At 37.2% G+C, this 23,998-nt stretch overlaps 1 protein-coding gene across 6 annotated transcripts in view; it reads right to left on the bottom strand.

Moving 5' to 3' along the window:
- CNOT4 (CCR4-NOT transcription complex subunit 4) overlaps window positions 1–23,998 on the bottom strand; it is a 151,254-nt gene that overhangs the window by 67,965 nt on the left and 59,291 nt on the right. For all 6 annotated transcript variants that reach the window (XM_061165870.1, XM_061165868.1, XM_061165869.1 and 3 more), the window contains exon 2: window positions 11,462–11,727. In XM_061165870.1, the coding sequence (XP_061021853.1) occupies window positions 11,462–11,635 (174 nt within the window). In that variant the 5' untranslated portion in view covers window positions 11,636–11,727. The remainder of the gene's footprint in view (window positions 1–11,461; window positions 11,728–23,998) is intronic.

Consider the following 23,998-nt stretch of genomic DNA (forward strand, 5'->3'; position numbering starts at 1 on the left):
CTGTAAAGAATAAACTGGAAGAGGAAGAGAGAAGGGAGTATCACAAGCCTGACACCGTGCATGCCCTTAATGTAAAGTTACTTTCATCTTTTCCATACATAAGTTTAAAAAAATTACTTAAAAAAAATGAACAAAACACCCTCCAATATGTGAGCACACTCTGAGTAATGCTGAAGGCAATTAAGAAAGTGAGATTTCTTTTCCTGCTCCATTATTTTTACTAGTAATAACATAAAGTCTCCAAAACTCCTGTTCTTAAATATTCAGCCATAACTCTTAGTGGTCCTGCAGAATAAAGTGCCCATTCCATTCAATTCCCACATTTAAACATTTGAATCTTTTAGCTAATTGGTCCTTTTTGGCATACTCCAACATACTAGTGAGTGAGAAGCATATAAAACAGCTGATTCAGTAATTTGCCTGACTTTTGCATGACCTAAGGGTTTTATTCCAGGGTCAAATATAAAGTTTGTGTCATACATTTTAGGAGCTTACTAAATATTTGCCACATTAATACCAAGCTATTTTCTAGAATTAGAAATTCAGCACTACTAACTTTCCTTTTTAAAAAAATCTTATTTCAATAGTTCTTACATTTTAATTTGAGGAACCAAATGGTTAGAGATCTATTACAATAAATTCAATTCTTCAATCGATGTAACCGTGCCCATTTAAATTTTTTCCCTTTTCTACACTCACACTTCTGTACCTATATTATCTTCTTTCAAATCAAACTATCTGCTTGGATGATTTTAATCCCGTGAAACTATTTAAAACTACAGCATGTATATTATCTATGGTGAAACAGATCACCAGCCCAGGTGGGATGCATGAGACAAGTGCTCGGGCCTGGTGCACTGGGAAGACCCAGAGGAATCGGGTGGAGAGGGAGGTGGGAGGTGGGATCGGGATGGGGAATACGTGTAAATGTATGGCTGATTCATATCAATGTATGACAAAACCCACTGGAAAAAAAATAATAAATAAAGGAGAAATTTTTAAAAAAATAAATAAAATTTTGCAATAAAAAAAAAAACTACAGAGGCAAAAGTATAAAAATGAACTACATACAAACCAGTGTAAATACCTTTCCACAATATCACTCACATTTTCATTTGCTATTTTCTACCACAGGATTTCTGGGCAGCTCCTTTTGGAGCATTTATTAAGTTTATCTGAGAGCTGCTGCCCGTCACTAACATGTGGAGTGGTGACAACCCACTCCCTGAGTCAGTAAAGCCTTTAGATTGTTCCCAGATCCATTTCAAAGCCTGGTCCATGCACTGCCTCATTCCACCAGTCCATGGTGAGTGTAAAAATTAAGAAAAAGCACTTGGAAACCTTTACAGCAACTTAACATTTCCACAGCATTCAAGTATGTCATCAGTGGGCTCTGAAGAATAAGATACTTATCAGTGTGGCTGTTATCAAGCTTAGGTGGTAAATCACATGACACAAGCTGGATACTAGGCATGCTCAACAGAACCTTGTGTCAGTTTCCAGCAGACTGTGCTGGGCGGGGGCGCACACACATCTGGTTCTACATCAGAGATAGTCTGAGAAACACTAGTGTAACTCTTCTGAGAACACGAAGATTTGACAAGCATTCAGGTTTTTTTTTTTGCTAACCATCTCTGACACTGTAAAATCCTAATAAAAGATGATGCAAAATAATATAAACACCTCCAATAAATGGAGAATGAAAATGACCAAAAATCAGGTTGTGGTACCAATTCTCATGAAGTGTATTACTGATGTTATCATTATATTGAGTTTGTAACACTGGTTTATCCCAGTCTTTTTCTATATTACTCCAAGTTTTTTCTATGGAAATTAGTACTTCTATCAGTCTTCAAAGGCAACTTTATTGGACTATAACTGCTATGTAATGATACATTACACATACCAATACACAAAGATATCACTACAGGAGAAGAAGATAAATTAGTTTATTATGACTTATCCTCCAAAATCCTCTTACTCCAACTTAAAAGAGATTATAAATACTAACTTTTTCATCTTAACATATTTGTGAATCTGCATCTCTGTTGTTAGGAAGAATTAAATAAATTGTTCAGATAATAGAAATCTGATAATTTAATCTAAACACAAATGAAAAATATAGATAATTTTGTTAGTCTCAACCTGTCTAAAGGTTTCATAAAAAGTTGGTAAAGTACACATTCTATGATGGTTCCTCCTCCACACACACCACCATTAAATGCCTACTCTACAAATCTGATAGAAAGTTAACCATCTGATACAATAAGATGAGGAAAGAAGCTAGATTAAAGATGGGAGATGAAAACACATAATTTGAACAGCTGCAGAAAAACACTGTGACTCACAAAACTAGTAACCTTAGTACTAAAAATGAATATAAAGAAAAATACATCTGGTCTACTTTTTGACTGAAACACATACGTTAAACCTAATATTCTAGGAATATAGGATCAAATAAAAAGCTATAAGCAAAAAATTTTTCTTTAAAATTTTCTACTGCATGTTACAAACTAGTGATAAATAGGATACTTGTGGAGAAGCATTTTAAATGTGCAAAATATTTTTAGTAGTGTTAATCTGTCAACAAATTGCCAAACTACTAATTAAGATGGTTTATAGCCTTTAATATAATCACTTAATCCCTTTCATATGTGTAGTTATGGTTCCACTTTTATTCCCAATTTACATGTATATTTAGATGTGTCTTCTGTTTTATTTTCTTATCAGACTTACCAAGACTTTGATTATTTTATTGGCTGTTTCAAAGAACCAGCTCCAACTTGTATGGAAATACAGCTTTCCTATTTCATTAAATTCTACTTAATCCCTACTTTCTACTGTCATGTTTCTTCTTTTCCTAGTTTCTTAACCCAGAAATAAGTTCATTTACTTTTGCTCTTAATTTTCCAATAAATGTATTTACAGCTTCATCTTTTTCTCTTGCTAAAGACAATGAAAAATACTGTGTAAAACTTTTCAAACCAACATCTTAAAAACAATAATGATCTGCAGTGGTGAAGTCCCAAGCAAATTTCTGGATAAAAGTCAAAACCCAAAGAGATAAGTGGGGGGAGTAACAACCGATGGGAGAGAGGAACAAATGAGGGAAGAAGCACAGCATTCAAAGTCCAAAACCAGTCCAAGGTAAAGAGTTCTGGGGAGATCACTCCCATGATAAGCTGAGACCAGCTCACCCCCAAAGGGCTCATATTCTCTTAGGGTTAAGTACAGCTACAGAAAGGTCAGAACAAGATAAGAAGAAAGGAAAAGGGTGAAGAAAAAAACCATCCTAGAGAAGTTGAAACCAGCCCCAAGGAAGATGTGCACCTGAGAGAACAAAAGATTAAGGCATCCCTAATGGCAAAGAGCTGGACACGACTGAGCGACTGAACTGAACTGAATGGCAATGTTCGCAGGTTACAGCAGAAAGCAAACCAAAGCCTATCTACAGGATGGCAAATTTATCCTGGGCCTCAGAGAACTATACAAATAACTCAGTGACAACCACGAAGCCGATACAGACAACAAATCATAGAAATAAAACAACAAGAATGACAACCAGCAGAAACATCCCCCACAGACTTTAGCAACTGGAATTAGTGGACAGATTTTAAAACAAGAATGATTATCTGTTTAAACAAATATATGACAAACTTGAAAATATCTGCAGGGTTTAAAAATCCTTTTTAAAAAATCAGGTAGCAAAAAAGAACATACATTACTTTTAGAAATGGAAAACAAAACTTTAAAAATCAGTAGAATAGACCTTATATACTATTTAACTTACATGCTGAGTACATTATGCAAAATGCCAGCCTGGATGAATTCAAGCTGGAATCAAGAATGCAGGGGGAAGTAACAATAATCTCAGATATGCAGATAACACCACCCTCGTGGCAGAAAGCAAAGAGGAACTAAAGAGCCTCTTGATGAAAGTGAAAGAGAAGAGCGAAAAAGCTGGCTTAAAACTCAACATTCAAAAAATGAAGATCATGGCATCAGGTCCCAGAACTTCATGGCAAATAGATGGGGAAGCAATGGAAACAATGACAGACTTTATTTTCTTGGACTCCAAAATCACTGCAGATGGGGACTGCAGCCATGAAATTAAAAGATGCTTGCTTCTTGCAAGAAAAGCTATGACCAACCTAGACAGCGTATTAAAAGCAGAGACATTACTTTGTCAACAAAGGTCCATCTAGTCAAAGCTATGGTTTTTCCAGTAGTCATGTATGAACGTGGGAGTTGGACCACAAAGAAAGCTGAGTGCCGAAGAATTGATGCTTTTGAACTGTGGAGTTGGAGAAGACTCTTGAGAGTCCCTTGGGCAGCAAGGAGATCAAATCAGTCAATCCCAAAGGAAATCAGTCCTGAATATTCACTGGAAGGACTGATGCTGAAGCTGAACCTCCAATAGTTTGGCCACCTGATGCAAAGAACTGGCTCATCTGAAAAGACTCTGATGCTGGGAAAGATTGAAGGTAGGTGGAGAAGGGGATGACAGAGGATGAGATGGTTGGATGGCATCACCGACTCAATGGACATGAGTTTGAGCAAGCTCTGGGAACTGGTGAAGGACAGGGAAGCCTGGCAGGCTGCAGTTCATGGGGTCACAAAGAGTTGGACACGACTGAGTGACTGAACTGAACTGAGACTAGACCTAAAAAAAAATTAATTGATTAGAAGGAATCATCTATTTATGCATTAAAGGAAGAAAAACAAAGAAACAGAAAAGAGATAAAAAGACATGACAGACAGTGAAAAGAACTGGAAAATATTTAATCAGAGTCCCAGAAAGAGAGGAAAGAAAATACCGGCAACAGCTGACAAGATAACAGCTTAATTTTTTCCCAAACTAATGAAACTCTAAATTTGATGATTTTGAATTGTGGGCTGGAGAAGACTCTTGACAGTACCATGGACAGCAAAGAGATCAAACCAGTCAATCCTAAAGGAAATCAACCCTAACTATGCCTTGGAACGACATGTTGCAGCTCCAATACCTTGGCCACCTGATGCGAAGAGCCGACTCATTGGAAAAGACCCTGATGCTGGGAAAGATTGAAGGCAGAAGAGGGTGACAGAGGATGAGATGGGTGGATGGCATCACCAACTCACTGGACATGAGTTTGAGCAAACTCCAGAAGATAGTGAAGGACAGGGACACCTGGCCTGCTGTAGTCCATGGGGTCTCAAAGAGTCAGACACAACTTAGCGACTGAACAGCAACAATAAAACTCACCAAATCCACAGATTCAAAAAGCCCTACAAACCTCAAGCAGAATAAATAGAAATACACAAGTGAGTTCTATATTTTGGAACTGATCAATAGTCAATTTCTGTGCCCGATACACTGTATTTTAAAGTTTTGTACAAATTTATTTGTACAAAGTTGTATGTATGCACACACACACATACTTGCTAACTCTGTTAATCAAATTTTTCATTCCTTCTGTGTACTTCATGTGTGCATGTGTGCTAATAAGTGACTCTGTATGACATATTTCTAAAATACAGAAATTAGAAGCTCCTTGATTATGAAAGTGGGTGCAGTTTCTCCTGGTATTTACATCAGCTCAATATACTTCAAAGCTCTACTAAGTAAATAAAAGTTTTGTGACTCTAGGGGATCTTTCATCAGTAAGAAAAATATCCTCTTTAACTACTTTCAAAACGTGTAGATCTTGAATCTGATTATGACTAAATAATATCAGTACTATTATACTTTCTTTCCTATGGTTTCCATTTGCCCACTCCTTTTTCCCCCCTAGTTTCATGATCTATTTCTTACATGTGTTCCTAGTCAAACAGTTCTACAAGGTTTATCAGGAAATAGAGCAGTCCCCTATATGCTTCCCCCTCAACAGTTGCCTCTCCCTAAAAATAATCTGTTTATTCTTTTACTTGATTCTTTTGTCATTTACTATCACACCATTAAATAACATGCTTGTACTGCTACTTCTTGATTTTTTCAATATTCAATATTATTACATTATGCAAACTCAAGATTTAGCTTTCTTTCAGCCAGCCTAACAACATATTCCAAGCCCACTTTCTAACCTTCCATCCTAATTTCATTAGGCCAATAGTCATAATTACATTATTACAAAGTTCAAATATTACTTATACACTTTCACCTCCAGCTATGGCAGATTATTAGATGATTAACAGACTAGGGATACCAGCATAAACAACTAGAAAACTAGACAAAATGTATGAAATAACTGTTTTCAGACACTGACCAACAGGGAATGAACAGCAAGCAGATCTATGACCTCTGAGAGAAAAGAAATAAGGCAGATAAAAACCACGAGTGTCCCAGTTTTCTGCTCTTCTGGCACTTACTGGACCCTGGCACTGGTTCTAACAGTCACACTGAGCAGAAGGGACAGTGTTCAAAATTTGAAGAGGCTGAAGCAACTGAAATTTACGGGGCAAAAATACCACAAAGAGTGAACTAATAAAAAAAAAAGAGTTCCAGAAATCAATGTGGAAGAATCCTGTGGTATCCAGTTTTCATAACAGCCCTCCTGACAGAGTGTCAACAGTGAATTTGGGAAGGAAATCAAAAAGAATTAACACCAGTCACATGTACACTCTTTCAGAATACAGATGAGGAGGAAACACTTCCTGAAGCAAGTATTTCTTTGGTACCAAATCTAAAAACAATATAAAAGAAAGCCATAGATAAATACTTCTCATAACACAGGTACAAAACTCCTTATGAAAATATTAGCAAATTGAAAATAAAAAGGATAATACATCATGACACATAAATCAAACAAGATTTACCCTTGGGAGGGAAGGTTGATTTAAAAAAAAATCAACCAACCTAAATCACTGTTTCTACAGAACAAAGGAGATAACACACGATCACCTCAACAGAAGCAGAAAAGGCACTGACAATATGCAACACCCACTCATGATTAAAATCTCTCAGTAACCAAAGAATAAAAGCAAATGTCCTCTACCTGATACAGACCATCTACAAAAAAATGGTGACATACTTAATAATGAAATACTCGATGCCTTCCCACTAAGATTGGAAACAAACAAGGATATGTGCTTGTAACACTTTCATCCAAGATTACAGTGTAGAGCGTTATTGTTGTCCAGTCGCTAAGTCATGTTCAACTTATCCAGTGCAATATGGCAAGAAAAATAATTTTTAAAAAATAAAGACTGAAAAGAAATAAAACTGTCTTAATTCACAGAAGGTGTAACCATCTATTTAGAAAATCCTAACAAATCTATTTTACAAAAATCAATTATTCTACCTATAAAAATGAACAATTAGAAAATGAAATCTTAAAAGGCATATCATGTGCCACAGCTCAAAAAACATAAAATAGTCATAGGCAAATATAACAAAACATGCTGTACTACTCTGTACACTGCAACTATAGAACAGTGTTTCTGAAATGTAGAAAAATAAACCTTATTCATGAACTACATAAGTCAACATTTTTAAGATGTCATTTTTCCTCAAATTGACCTGTTTATTCAATGCAGTCTCAATCAAAATTCCAGTAGTTTTGTACAAGATGACAAATGAATTAAAAAACTTATGTGGAAAGGCTAACATTTAGCTACCCAAACATCAGTCTGAAATGACCAATTCCTGATCTTTTATGTGCAACCTACCTCTTCCTCTTTGGCAACTTGTAGAACCTCTTTCTCTTTGGTATTCTGGTATTTGAAAATAAAAGTTTGCTGGACTTCCCTGGGGGTACAGTGGGTAAAAGTCTGCCTGCCAATGCAGGGGACACTGGTTCAATCCCTGGTCCAGGAAGTTTCCACATGACACAGAGCAAGTAAGCAAGGGTACCACAACTACCGAGTCCGCGTGCCTAGAGCCTGTGCTCTACATCAAGAGAAGCCACCGCAATGAGAAGCTCGTACATTGCAACAAAGAGAAGCAAGCCCTGCTCGCCACAACTAGAGAAAGACTGCACACAGCAACGAAGATCCAGTGCATCCATAAATAAATATTTTTAAAAAGGTCGTTGACTTTGTTTAATACCTAAACAATTATTATTTAAAAAGTTTGTGCCTGGCACTTGATAGGCATTTTTTATTCTTGGGGGTGTTTTTTTGTTTTTTTGTTTGAGGTAACACTAGTTTATAACCTTCTGTAAGTTTCACATGTACAACATTTTATTTCTACTTCTAGTACCCTACAGCAGTCTCGCAACCAAAAACAAGTTTCTGTCACCAGTTGATGCCGTTTATCCATTTCACCCTCCCTCTTTGCCCTTTCCCCTCTGATAACTATTACTCTGTTCTCTGTATCTCTGTGTTTTTATTTTGTTTGTGCATTTATTTTGCTTTGTTTATGTACTTGACATATGAGTGAAATCACACAGTATCTGTCTTTCTCTAACTTATTTCACTTAGCATTGACTCTTCGAGGTCCACCCAAGCTGTTACAAATGGCAAGATTCTACCTTTTTGATGGCCAAGTAATATCCCAAGGGTGAGTGAGTCAGTGAGTGTGTGTGTGTACACATCACATCTTCTTTATCCATTCATCCATTGATGCACACTTACATTGCTTTCATTTCTTTTTTACTCTAAATAATACTACAAGGAACATAGTACACATATCATTTTAAATTAATATTTCTGTATTCTTTTGTTTCTTTTTAATATGAAAATATATCCTTTGGTCCTGGGGATATTCTTCAGTCATACTATTGAAGGTAATTTTCTTCTCTATCATTGTAGTCTCTTCCTAGAACACTAACTTATTTGGCATGTGACCTTCTGGACTGATCCTCAAATCAAAGTTCTCTCTTCTGTCAAACATTCTCCCTTGCTTTTTCACATTACTTGTTAAGAGATTCATCTCAACTTCATCCTCCAACTCCTTCCTTGAGTTATTTCTGCTATCATATTTAATTTTCAATAACAGTGTTTATTGCTCACTGAATTTTTTTATACCATCTTATTCTTATTTCATGGATGCAGTACCTTCCATTATTTCGAGGTGAGAATAAAACATTTGTTCAAGTTCTCATTTCCTTGGCCAGCCTCTGATTTTCATGAGAATCAACACTGTATGGTGCTACATCAGTGTACCACCCATATTTCCACATCTGCTGTTTCCATTTTTCTCAGATATGCTGCACTAAAAGGACATGCAAAGGCAGTCTAAAGGATGACCTGTGCCTATGTTTAGGGAAGCACTAAGGTCCACTTGACCCCACCAAGCTCAGCAACTAGGACCAAAGAGAAATGTTCAACTTCATGTTTTTAAAGTCTGCCTCTCTCTGCTTTTCAAAGCTATGTAAACAAAAGAGGCCTTTTCTGCAAAAAGACAGATATCATCTTGTGGGCCAAAATCAGACGCTGGCTTCAACTAGTCCCCACCTGCATCTCCAAGTTTATTTAAATCATCTCAATTTGCCACCTCACAGAATGCCTTCTACAGACTTTTCCCCACAGGGTTGAGCTACATGTAAACTATAGTTTCATGGTCCTCTCCAGAAACACCTGTGGTTTCTTTCTGCGTTAACATAACCACTGAAGCTGGTCTCCAAAGATGTAAAGATCTGCTGGTCCCTGACTGAGATGGGTAGCTTCATAATTTTGGATGTCCAGCACTCTCTGGCAAAGCTAAGCCAGATTCGAAGACTTTGCCTGACCTGTACTATCTGCATTCCATGATTCATGCCACGAGATAGGTATGAGTAAGGTCTGATAGTTAAGAGACTAAGGACAGGTTCTAAGAATTGTGGACATGAAATCAACAGGAAGAAAAAAAAAATATTCCTGGTCTGACTATTTACGATAAATGACTCATCTCATATTTCTTTAATCTGGATTTTTTTTTCTCTTTTTTTCTATAAATGTTGGAAAGCATAACCTGTCATCTTTTCCACTGACCCTCTCTTGTGATTTCACTCAGCATCATTAATTTACAAAAACATTCTATTCATTGATAACTTCCAAATTTATAACTCCATATCCAAACCAACTTGAATAAATTCACCTGTTTATTCACTATCTCCATTTAGATCTCTAACAGGAATCTCAAACCTAACATGTTTAAAACCAAGTTCCTGATCTTCTCAAAAAAAACCTATTCCTATTACAGTCTTCCCCACCTCAGTTAACAGCCATTCTCTACTTCTAGTTGTTCAGTTCAAAACCTTCCTGTCATCCTCAACTTTTCTACTTGTGTTGTTATAAAACATATATATATATATATATATATATATATATATATATATAGTTTTGAAACTACATTAATTAACACTTAAATAGATCTCACCTTTTTTCATTCATATAACATATGTTAACTGCCCACTAGATTTTAAATAAAACACTGGACAATGCATTGTCTTCTGAGTTTTTGGTTGTTAAATACTTTTTTTAATAATGCAGGTATGTAAAACACATTTCTCCTTTATAAAAATTTGGTAATAATGAACCCAAGAGCTTTTTTAATGGGTAAACAGAAAAGAAAGCCTAAATTATACAAACAGACATTAAAGAGAAGGCAAAAAACAGATATTTGCATTAATCCCTAAGGTAACAAATAAGGAAAGACCTTCAAAACAGAGAAGCAGCAATCTTACTCATTCTAATAGGTCATTCACTACACTATAACTGCTATATCTGCTTAGTAAAACAACCAGGCCCAGAAAATTACTTTAAAAATCATAGATTTTTTTTATTTAGAGGGGATTCAAAGGACTTGCCTGTGACCAAACCTACTCCCCATCAGTTGACGCCTTAGACAAATTACTTAGAAGGCCTAGTTTCCTTAAGTGTATAATAGGGATAGCACTATCAGCCTAGAATTGTAAACAAATGAGTAAGTGCTACCTTCTGAACCAGGATTTCTCTTGTCATTTTAACTCACACTCTTTCTCAGTAAACGTCAAAACTTCTCTATTTTGTACTAGAAAACTAAATCAAATTTCTCCCCAGATGTAAAACTGATTGTGTTTTTCCAATCTGACACCATCCTATCTAAATCTACTGCCTCTCACTACTCCTAATCCTTGCTAAAGAATCTGCCGGCAGTGCAGGAGATCCAGGTTTGATTCCTGGGTTGGGAAGATCCCCTGGTTCGGAAATGGCAACCCATTCCAGTATTCTTGCCTGGAGAATCCCATGGACAGAGGAGCCTGGCGGGCTACAGTCCTGGGGTTCCAAGTCAGACACGACTTGGCGACTACACCACCACCACCACCACTGACTGGCAGTCTCCTCAGATAAGAAAACTAAAGGCCAACCAGAGAGGCTCTATGACTTTAGCAAGGTAATATACTTAGTTAACCATAATGTTGAGACTCTGACTCCCAGGGCAGTGTTCTCTACACTTCATGATATATTAAAAATATAATGTCACACTTTATCTCACCTGAGTTGTGTGGATTCTATTAAATCAACTTACTCATAGACATGGGGGAAAAAACTAAACGCAAAGTTATTCTGGAGCATTTACCTTTCTACATGCAGGACAAAGCCCATTTTCATCAGTGCGAATTCGATGCCAACAAAAGCGGCAAATCTGGTAGCCACAGGTGCAAGGGAAAAAGTTGATATCATCTATCTCCAAGGGCTCCATGCAAAGAGGACATTCCACAGGGTCTTCCTTCGCGTCAGGACTGCGAGACATCTTCACTTTTATTAAACAGCAGCAAAAGTTTATAATAATTTAAGGGAGAAGAAAGTTCAGCACTGAGAACTAAACCGTAGAACTTCAAAGACCTGCATGACAAAAAAACAAAATATACTGCTTACTACTGAAAAACAATGGCATTTTCAACAATCAAGAATCATATTATCAACAAATTTGAAAAATATTAATCAGATCCATTTTTGCTATCATCTCAGAAGATGGAATTCTGAGCATTTTGCATGTCAAGATAAAAGACCTGAGAGGCTGTTACATTTTTAGATTCAACAGAAAGAGAAAAGAACTTCCTTTTTTTAGCTATAACGTTTAATACAAAACCAGTACTAATCACAGCACATTTTAGAGTAATAAATACTATACAGAAGCACATTCATCTTAAAACATATTCTAAATTTAAACTGTCTTATCTTTGACCTAAAAGCTACTAGTAATATTGCCATGTAAACTAACAGTATTATAGCAGTCTAAAAGGTGTCCTAATTTACAAATAAGTTTAATAAAGAAGAGAGGCTTCAGATGTCCATTACATGTTAATATCAAACCATAACCACAGAAAATATAAGAGCTGAAAAAATGTGCCACAGAAGCTAGCCGTTTACAATTAAATAGGTATTAACATGCCAAGAAAAATTTCATCTCTGGGAAAATAAGCATGTATTAAACAAACGAAAATATTCCTTTTTATTGCAGAAATGCTACTAAAAGCCTAGAGAAAGGGGGAAGAGAACAAACAGACCTCCATGTTTCAAAGTTTTCTTAAAAATTAATAATTTATCTTTTTAGATTATGGAGAATTGAGAATTTTAGGCAAAAGTCACTGTTAAATTAAAAAGTTATGTCAAAATAACAGATTTTGGTTTATTTACATAATTTGACAAGTTAATTCTAAAGTTTACATGAAAGAGTAAATGCATGAGAAATGCTTTGAAACTCTTCAAGGGGCAACTTGGGAATTTGTGCTATTGGATATTGAGCTGTATCACAAAGCTATAGTAACAAATAATTTGATAATGATACAAAAACAGACAACAGATCAAAAAAACTAAATAAGGAATTTAGAAACAGACCATGAATAAGATTTCAAAATTTGATAAAAGAGACATAACATCAGTATGTCAAGGATGGACCCAATTTATAAAGAGTAACAGAAAAAAAAAAAAAAAAAAGAGTAACAGGATCCTGTTCTATCTATTTTGAGAAAGGAACAGTATATAGCCATCTCACACTGCAATCAAAATAAATTCTAGATGATCTGTCTAAAGAGTTATACAGTGAAATAAACTATTAAAGTGTTAGAAGAAAAAGGAATTTTTTAAAAACTTGGGATACAGAAAGTCTTCCTAAGAAAAAAACATAAATTCATAAAAGATAAATATGATTAACTTAGCAAAGTAAAACGAGAAAGACAAAATTAAAGGCAAGCAACAGAGTAAAGGATACATCCACTGTATGTAAGAGTTACTGTCCTGAATATACAACGAAATCTTACAAGCAATGTTTAAAAGGCAAATAAGTCAGAAGAAAAGATGAGAACAGAATATGATTAGTAGTTCACAAAAGAAGTACAAATGACTACAATATACAAAAAGATGATCAACCTCTTTAGCTTTAAACAGTGAGATAGCATTTTCCCTGCACCAGCATGTCAAAGTTAGCCTCCCCACAAAGCAGAGATCATCACTGAAATAAGTTCCTCTTTACAAAGAGTAAATGCAGGCACAAAGAGTACCTTGCCTTAAGTGATAGTCGCTCAGCTGTGTCCGACTCTTTGCAACCTCATGGACTGTAGCCTGTCACACTCCTCTGTCTATGGGATTCTCCAAGCAAGAATACTGGAATGGGTTGCCATTCAGGATATGCCATTCAGGGAATTCTTACCTGGAGAATCCCATGGACAGAGGAGCCTGACGGGCTACAGTCCATGAGGTGGCAAAGATTCGGATACAACTGAGACAAAGTCAAAGAAGAACAAAAGAGCCTCTTGATGACAATGAAAGAAGAGAGTGAAAAAGTTGGCTTGAAACTCAACATTCAGAAAACTAAGATCATAGCACCTGGTCCCATCACTTAATGGCAAATAGATGGGGAAACAGTGGAGACAGTGTCAGACTTTATTTTTGGGGGCTCCAAAATCATTGCAGTCATGAAATTAAAAGACGCTTACTCCTTGGAAAAAAAGTTATGACCAACCTAGATAGCATATTAAAAAGTAGAGACATTACTCTGCCAACAAAGGTCCATCTAGTCAAGACTATGGTTTTTCCAGTAGTCATCTATGGATGTGAGAGCTAGACTATAAAGAATGCTGAACATCGAAAAATTGATGCGTTTGAACTGTGGTGTTGGGGAAGACTCTTGACAGTCTCTTGGACTGAAAGGAGATCCAACCAGTCCATCCTAAAGGAGATCAGTCCTGAATATTCACTGGAAGGACTGATGCTGAACCTGAAACTCCAAAACTTTGGCCACCTGATGTGAAGAACTGACTCATTGGAAAAGACCCTGATGCTGGGAAAGGTTGAAGGCAGGAGAAGGGGATGACAGAGGATGAGATGGTTACATGATCACCAACTTGACGGACAAGAGTTTGAATAAACTCTGGGAGTTGGTGATGGAAAGGGAGGCCTGGCATGCTGCAGTCCGCTGGATTGCAAAGAGTCAGACATGACTGAGCAACTGGACTGAACTGAACTCTCCAGGGGATCTTCCTGAACCAGGGACAGAACCCAGGTCTCCTGCATTGCAGGCAGATTTTTTCCATCTGAGCCCACAGAGAAGCCCCACCTTGCCTTAAATTGCACAGCTATTGAGTGGTGGTTCCTGAATTCATTCCAGGAAGTCTTAGCCCCAGAATCTGTGCATTTAACCATTCCTTTAAACCACCTACGAATTTATTCTACATAAATTATGCCGCAAGTACTTTGTTGTACGTTTTGCAGCATTGCCTGTAAGAGTAGAACTATAAACAATGTTAACTGTCCATCAGTTGGCAAATCATTATGCAAATAATGATACAGCCATTAAGTTGATGTGTGCTGAATCAAAAGATGTTTATCATACAGATTTTTTTAAATTTGTAAAAGTAACTAACATAAATATACAGTAGCTTCAATATTAATATATAAAAATCTGTATGTGTATATTTTGTTTCTCAAAGAAAATAAAGCATATTAAAGGTTTTACACCAAAACGTTAACCCATATCGTACCTCCAAAATGGAGGTACTAATTTCATTTTGAAAATCTGTATTATCTGTATTGCTATGACAAAACTTTCTGCAATTTAAATGGCAAAAAAAATTATATTAAAAATTATTTTTATCTCCTTTAGGAAAATTAAATCTGACTTGTGCTAATAATTAGGAAAATGAAATATCTTATGCATCTATAATTATTTCAAAATATAAGTTTTTTAACGGCATATAAACAATTCAGGAATCCTGGTTTACAGACCCAGTTTTGTCACTATCAGTTTTCTCATATATAAAATTACGGGTTTAATCTTATGGTTACCAGGGGGATAAGAGGGGAGGGATAAATTGGGAGACTGGGACTTACATACACACTACTATATATAAAATAAATAATAATGACCTACTGTATAGCACAGGCTTCCCAGATGCTGCTAGTGGTAAAGAACCCACCTGCCAACGCAGGAGACATAAGGGATGTGGGTTCGACCCCTGGGTGGGGAAGATCCCCTGGAGGGTGGGGCAATCTACTTCAATATTCTTGCCTGAAGAATCCCATGGACAGAGGAGCCTGGCAGGCTACAATCCACAGGGTCGCAAAGAGTCATATACAACTGAAGTGACTCAGCACACACATGCACTGCATAGCACAGGGAAATCTACTCAATACTCTGTAGTGACCTATATGGAAAAAGAAGCTATAAAAGGGTAAATACATGTGTATGAATAACTGAATAACTGATTAACTTCACAGCAGAAAGTAACACAACACTGTAAATCAACTATACTCCAATAAAAAATTTTAAATAAATAAAATGAGGGGTGTTAAAGACAATGCAAAAGTAAGACTGTAAGCTTCAAAGTCCATGTCCTTCCAAAATGGTAAGGATTACCAAAGCTATGATTAACTGAAGGCGCAGCCACATTCTCTTCAGTATATACTGTAAATGTCCTGAAAGTAAAAATGACATTACTGTTTCAAAAAGTTAAGTTCTACAGGAAATCTCTACTTTATTATCTGAGTTCTTGTCCCCTATATTACCTGCAACTGCTATCACAACACAGTATATATTTAACATACATAAAAATGCTCCTGTATCATCAAAGACTCCCATGTAGTAAGTGTACAAAATATTTATTTTGTACAATATACCCAAAATCATGCTCAAAAGTTCCTTATCACTCATAACATGCCACATATATGGTTTTATACTTAAGACCATTTTCAAAAGATCTATGTAAGATGCACTACAAAATGTCAAGAACTGAAGCCGCTATGGAAAATAGTTTATTGGCTCCTCAAAAAGTAAAACATGAAATTAGCATCTGATCCAGCAATTCTACTTTTGGGCTATACCAAGAGAATTAAAGGAGGGACCTGAACAGATACTTGCACACAAATATTCATAGAAGAATTATTCACAGACAACCCAACTATCCATTAACAGATAAAAGGATAAACAAAATGTAGTCTGTACATACAATATAATGTCATTCAGTCATAAAAGGAGTGAAATTCTGACATGCTACAATGTGGATAGGGCTTCCCAGGTGGCTCAGTAGCTAAAGAATGCTCCTGCAAAGCAGAAGACGTGGGTTCAATCCCTTGACCGGAAGATTCCCTGGAGGAAGGCATGGCAACCCACTCCAGCAGTCTTGCTTGGAAAATCTCATGGACAGAGGAGCGTGGTGGGCTCTAGTCCATTGACAAGAGTCAGACACGACTAAAGTGACTGAGCATGCACAATGTGGATGAACTTTAAAAACATTATGCTAAGTAAAATAAGCCAGAAACAAAAACAAAAATAGTTCGATTTCACTGACAGGGGGTATCTAAAATAGGCAATTTATTGACACAGAAAGTAGAACAGAGGCTGGGAGGAGAAGAGAGAATAGGAAGCTTCTGTTTAATAAGTACAGAGTTTTGGTTTGAGAAGACAAAAAAATTTAGAAATAGAAAGTGTTGATGGTAAAATAACATTGTGAATGTACTTAATACCACTGAATTGTATACTCAAAAATACGTAAAGTGGCAAGCTTTATGTTCAGTTCAGTTCAGTCGCTCAGTTGAGTCCAACTCTTTGTGACCCCATGGACTGCAGCATGCCAGGCTTCCCTGTTCATCACCAACTCCCAGAGCTTACTCAAACTCACATCCATCTAGTTGGTGATGTCATCCAACTGTCTCATCCTCTGTCATCCCCTTCTCCTCCTGTCTTCCATCTTTCCCAGCATCAGGATCTTTTCCAATGACTCAGTTCTTTGCATCAGGTGGCCAAAGTATTGGAGCTTCAAAGTATCATTCCTTCCAATGAATATTCAAGACTGATTTCCTTTAGGATTGACTGGTTGGATCTCCTTGCAGTCCAAGGGCCTCTCAAGAGTCTTCTCCAAACCACAGTTCAAAACATCAATTCTCTGGCGCTCAGATTTCTTTATGGTCCAACTCTCACATCCATACATGATTACTAGAAAAACCACAGCTTTGACTACATGGACCTTTGTCGGTAAAGGAATGTCTCTGCTTCTTTAATATGCTGTCTAGGTTGATCATAGTTTTTCTTCCAAGGAGCAAGCGTCTTTTAATTTCATGGCTGCAGTCAACATCTGCAGTGATTTTGGAGCCCAGAAAAATAAAGTCTCTCACTGTTTCCATTGTCTCCCTCATCTATTTGCCATGAATTGATGGGACCACATGCCATGAATTTTGTTGTTTGAATGTTGTTTTAAGCCAGCCTTTTCTCTCTCCTCTTTGACTTTTATCAAGAGACTCTTCAGTTCCTCTTCACTTTCTGCCATAAGGGTGGTGTCAACTGCGTATCTGAAGTTATTGATTTCTCTCTGCAATCTTGATCCCAGCTTGTGCTTCATCCAGTCCAGCATTTCATATGATGTACTCTGCACATAAGTTAAATAAGCAAGTTAACAATATACAGCCCTGACCTACTCCTTTCCCAATTTGGAGCCAGTCTGTTGTTCCATGTCTGGTTCTTACTGTTGCTTCTTGACCTGCATACAGATTTCTCAGGAGGCAGGTATGGTGGTCTGGTATTTCCATCTCTTTAAGAATTTTCCACAGTTTGTTGTGATCCACACAGTCAAAGGCTTTAGTGTAGTCAATGATGCAGAAGTAGATATTTTTCTGAAATTCTCTTGCTTTTTTTATGATCCAAAGGATGCTAGCAATTTGATCTCTGGTTCCTCTGCCGTTTCCAAATCCAGCTTGAACATCTGGAAGTTCTCAGTTTACGTACTGTTGAAGCCTAGCTTGGAGAATTTTGAGCATTACTTTGCTAGCATGTGAGATGAGTGCAATTGTGCACTCAAAGAATTTGAACATTCTTTGGCATTGCCTTTCTTTGGGATTGGAATGCAAAACATTCTTTGGTATTGCCTTTCTTTGGGACTGGAATGAAAACTGACCTTTTCCAGTCCGGTGGCCACTGCTGAGTTTTCCAAATTTCTTGGCATACTGAGTGCAGCACTTTCACAGCATCAACTTTTATGATTTAAAATAGCTCAGCTAGAATTCCATCATCTTCATAATGATGCTTTGTTCATAATGATGCTTCCTAACACCCACTTGACTTCACACTCCAGGATGTCTGGCTCTAGGTGAGTGATCACAGCATCATGGTTATCTGGATCATTAACCTCTTTTCTGTATAGCTCTTTATGTTACATATATTTTATTAAAAAATTAAAATATACACTATACACACAAATGCAGTATATAATACACAGCACTTTTTAAAGAAGTATTTCATTTCTTTATTTAAATTAATTAATGCTCCAGTTTTCTTTCAATCTGGTAGTAAATTTGTGGTAAGTTAAATGTGTGTGTAATACAAGTCCACTGAATAGTTACATAGAAATTACATTCCTGAATACATTATACAGGAATGTACATTATCATTACACATAATAGAAAAACTACTTATAGATATGACGTATACACACACATTTTGAATGGCAATTAGAACAGCATCTTAATTGAACTTTCAGAAAGAGACTCACAGACTCAAGAGGACAAACCTATGGTTGCCAGTGGGAGGGCTGGAGGGAAGGGACGGTTAGGGAGTTTGGGGTAGTCATGTACACTCTGCTACATTTAAAGTGGACAAACAGTGAGGACCTACTGCACAGGACAAGGAACTCTGCTCAGTGTCATGGGGCAGCCTGGACGGGAGGGAAGTTTGGGGGAGACTGGATACATGCATATGTATGGTTGAGTCCCTTCACTGTTCACCTGAAGGTATCATAACACTGTTAACTGGCTATACCCCAATACAAAAGAAAAGAAAAAAAAAACAAGAACAGCACCTTAAGCTTCCATTAAAACCTTACATTCAATATATACACGGAACTATAAACTAATATTTTTTAAAAACCTATAATAAATATAAGTACAATACCACACAGCTTACATTTTACTTAGTCAATGTTTCATAACTATAAATTCTTGTTTCTTTAACAATCAGTCTATTCTCAGTAGAATGCAAGCTTCAGGAGAGAAGTTAACTGGTGTGTCACACGTACCAAGCAGCTACACATGACCGCGGATAAACAGCACTCAAGCATTTGATGAATGAAATATGAATAAAAGAAGGAATGAATTATTTGTTATACATCAGCTTTGACTGACCATCCTCTTCAAAAATAGGAAACAATATTCTAATTTGTTCATTGTTTCTGTATTAGGCATATACTTCATAAAGCATATATAAACTACACAAAGGCAAAAGCAGATTGAATGGTAGCTATGAACAGTTTGCTAAGTGAAAGAGCAAGGTAAGTCAACTGAGTTTCAGTGGCAGTACTTCTTCCCCTTTTTAGATTAAATACCAAAGTATCAATAACATATACCATGAATGTACATTTACAAAAGAACTCAAGATTGCCTCCACCAAAGTTAGGAAAGCTTATTTTCTCATAGAAATAAACATCATGTTTAGATATTTTCTTACAGAAAAATATCTACCTAAGAATTTAAAGTCCCTTTCATAAAAGGTTAAGCTGCAGTTATACAAAAAAATCAATTATGTGGAATTGCTCTCTACTTCCACACCAATTTGTTCTTTATTCAGCAACTTATTTGTACTTCATATCCTCTTCCTTTTTGGCAGCACTGTGAAGCTTGTGGGATCTTAGTTCCCCAGCCAGGGATTGAACCTGGGTAACGGCAGCGAAAGCAATGAGTGCTAACCACTGGACTGTCAGGGAATTCCCTGCGCTCATCAGCATACAAGTCATTTCACATAATATATGACGTCCCCTAAGCAGTTTCTGCAGAAGGGACAGATAAGGCTGGAAGGAGACAAACAATGTTTATCCAACAGAAAGCAAACTCCATGCGGACAGAGACTGCTTTGCTTGCTAGCGTATCCAAAAATCCTAGAAGAATTCTTGGCAGAGAGCAAACACTTAAGAAATATGTGTCAAATAGAAGGAAAACAAGAAAGGATGGAGGAAGGAAGGGAGCTGAAGGAAAGTACCTCCTCATTCATCCATAAACGTGTAAGCACATATTTGAAGAGTCACTGAACAAAACTGAGACAATCTCTATAAGTCTTCATGCAGCAAATACACAACAGACATAGTAATACACTCCTCTGAATGTATCACTGAAAAAGGCAAAGGTTTTTCTATTTTCTTATGATGTAACACTACTAAAAAATAATTTCTAACTTGCATGTAGTATTCATTTGCATAGTTAGAGCAATGTGATTGTTAATTTGGGGAAGTTGTTCAATAAAATCTACCAATTTATCAGCTACATAAAGACAATAAAGATGACAAACCATCTAAATCAAAGCCATAAAGAAATGTAACCTTTGCAAACAAGTATGTTTTCAAAAACCTAACACTATGGAAACTTACATGTATAAAAAATTTGAAGATGATCACTTTCTGATAAGTCAGTTTTAAAGAAAAAAAGTTTGCTAAAACTTTCCTTTAAATAAAAGTTTTCAAACATATTTAAAATAGTTCAAGCAAAAGTATCTAATTCAAGCCAATCTGGTAAAGAGTTCTACTATGGAAAGTATGGTAGGCAGAACTTAATGATGATTAGTCTTTTTGAGGGGGTGAGAGCTTATCTTTTTTTAAGGCATATTTAAGCTTTCTTACAAGAAAACTAACTGGTTGTTCTAACTGTATCCAGTATACCAATAACATTACCTATGATTCTCTCTAGGTAAAAAGATTTTCACTTTATTAAGAAAGTCAGATGGTTGACCAGTGAAGGTTTTTGCCACCTAAAAGTTCATTGTATCCTTCACTCCCTTAGTGATTCAATAAACAGTTATTAAGCTCTTGTTTCAAATTCTAGTCTAAGTCCTTGAGATACTTTAGTGACCCTAAAGGGCAAATATTTCCACCTTGGTTTCCTGGCCCAATTCAAACCCAAAACAAAAGTCATAATAAGTCAGTATATTAAGTATGATAAAAGGTGATAATGCTGTGTGTGTGTGTGTGTTCAATCGCTAAGCTGTATCTGACTCTTTGCAACCCCATGGACTGCAGCACACCAGGCTTCCCTGTCCTTCTCTATCTCCCAGTTTGCTCAAATAGAAGGTACCAAAGTCAGGATGCAATGGAAATGAGCCAATTGGACTAGATTTCATTAAGAAGGTAATATTTAATGGAGGAACCTGAATAAGCCATGCATTGAAAAAAGCTGGCTTGAAACTCAACATTCGAAAAATTAAGATCATGGCATCAGGTGCCATCACTCCATGGCAAATAGACGGAGAAACAGTGACAGACTTTACTTTCTTGGGCTCCAAAATCACTGCAGATGGTGACTGCAGCCATGAAATCAAAAGATACTTGCTCCTTGGAAGAAAAGCTATGACCAACCTAGACAGGATATTAAAAAGCAGAGACATAAGCAGAGACATTACTTTGCCAACAAAGGTCTGTGTAGTCAAAGCTATGGTTTTTCCAGTGATCATGTATGGATGTAAGAGTTGGACCACAAAGAAAGCTGAGTGCTAAAGAACTGTGATGCTTTTGAACTGTGGAGTTGGAGAAGACTCTTGACAGTCCCTTGGACTGCAAGGAGATCCAACCAGTCAATCCTAAAGGAAATCAACCCTGAATATTCATTGGAAGAACTGATGCTGAATCTGAAGCTCCAATACTTTGGCCACCTGATGCAAAGAACTGAATCACTGGAAAAGACCCTGATGCTGGGAAAGATTGAGGGCAGGAGGAGAAGGGGATGACAGAGGATGAGATGGTTTGATGGCATCACAGACTCAATGGACATGGGTTTGAGCAAGCTCCAGGAGTTGGTGCTGGACAGGGAGGCCTGGCGTGCTGCAGTCCATGGGGTCGCAAAGAGTCTGACATGACTGAGCAACTGAACTGAACTGAACTGATATCTGAGAAAAGAACAGAAAAGGCAAGAAAAAAATCAGTAGAGAAACCCCAAAAAGGAAAACTGCCTAAAATGGTTGAAGAACAGCAAATTCAGAGTGGCTGGAACAGAATAAGCAAGGAGAAGAACAATTTCAGATAAGGTCAGAGTGGGGGTTCAGGATCTTGGAAGGATTCATCACAGGCCACTAGAACAGTTTTGGCTTTTTTTTTTTTTAAGTTATTTATTTTTTAATTGAAGGATAATCGCTTTACAGAATTGTGCTGGTTTCTGCCAAACATCAACATGAATCAGTCACAGGTATACATATGACCCTCACTGTTGAACCTCCCTAGTTTTGGCTTGCTTTGTAAAATAAATGAAGAGAACCAGAGTTTTAGAGACAGGAAAGGCTGTGGATTTGACTTATATTTTCAAGTTTTCTCCGTGTTCTACTTCCAGACTGACAGTGTAAGGAGCTCTATGACCTCAATCCCCAGCAAAACTGCTGAAAATTATTTAAAATGAACCATTTGAAGTATCTGGAAATGATACTAAGAGCACAAGAGAAATGAAGAAACACTCACTGAAGAAAATCTACTAAGGCTCAAGAAGAAAAACAATACTATGTGGTATTGGAACCAAAATCTGCCCCGTCTCTTCTTCTCAGCTTCTTCTTCTTCTAAGTCTTCTTCTTCTCAGCTCAGTGAGACTGGAACTCTACTCCAGGCTGGCACTGCCAAGAACAACAGGGTGCTCCCTAAACACAGTTACCACTCAGAGAGCATCTGCCTAAGAGGGACAGGACATTAGCACTTATCCTCCCAAAGCTACCTGATGCTGTAGCTAAGTTCCAGGTAAGTGCAACCAATATGTGAAGGCGCCCCTCCTCCACCCAACTGCCATTCACAGTAAAGAGCACCTCTGCTGCTGCTGCATGTTGAAAACACTAGGACCCAGACTGCCCTGCAACCAGCTACTTTATAAAGCTGGGATCCTGCAACAGGAAAGGTAAGACAAGACTTGAGGCTACTGTACACTCTTCCAATGAGGGCTCAGTTACTAAACTGGGAGTGTCACACAGAGAAAAAGAGCACACCGCTGCCATTCCTTCTCAGTATCAGAGCTCAGCAAGAGATTCTGACAGGGAGGTAAAGCAGGTCTTAAGGATCTCTTCCCCCCTAAACCAACTTCATCTGTAATGGTGTCTTAAGTCCAAACCTAAGCGCAATCTCAAAACCAGGAAGCCTGTGGTGAAAGAAAAATAAGAGGAGTCAGACACAGGCTGAAGTGTAAACCAGCTAGCTTGCAGGAAAGAATAAGGAGAATCAGGTTCTTCTTAACAGCTGGGATGATCCCTCCCGTGGTCACAAAACAAACTTCAAGCTGTGACCTAAAAATCTATGCCTTCAAGTGAGCTCATTTAAAAAAAAAAAAAAAATCAGGCGGAGAAGCAATTCATATCCTAGGGCATTGTTGAAATCAACCGAGCAGTCAGCTGGAAAGTTGTAGAGTTTAACATCTGGATGTGGTCAAGGAAAGAGGGGAAGAGGGCCCTGTCGAAAACACAGTCATCCCAGGGTACATGTGGACATATATAAGTCTGCACCCCCCAGGAACACAAACAGATGCTTAACACAGTCAGAGCAAAACAGTTCACTAAATTAATTCACTCAGTCATTAAACAAATAAGCAAATAATAATAACAAACCCTGGGAAAAGGAGGACACTAGTACCCAGAGTCACTACAATACTATATAAAATGTCCAGTTTCCAACCAGAAACTACA

The sequence above is a fragment of the Dama dama genome, chromosome 18 (genome assembly GCF_033118175.1).
Source record: "Dama dama isolate Ldn47 chromosome 18, ASM3311817v1, whole genome shotgun sequence".
Taxonomy (NCBI): Eukaryota; Metazoa; Chordata; class Mammalia; order Artiodactyla; family Cervidae; genus Dama; species Dama dama.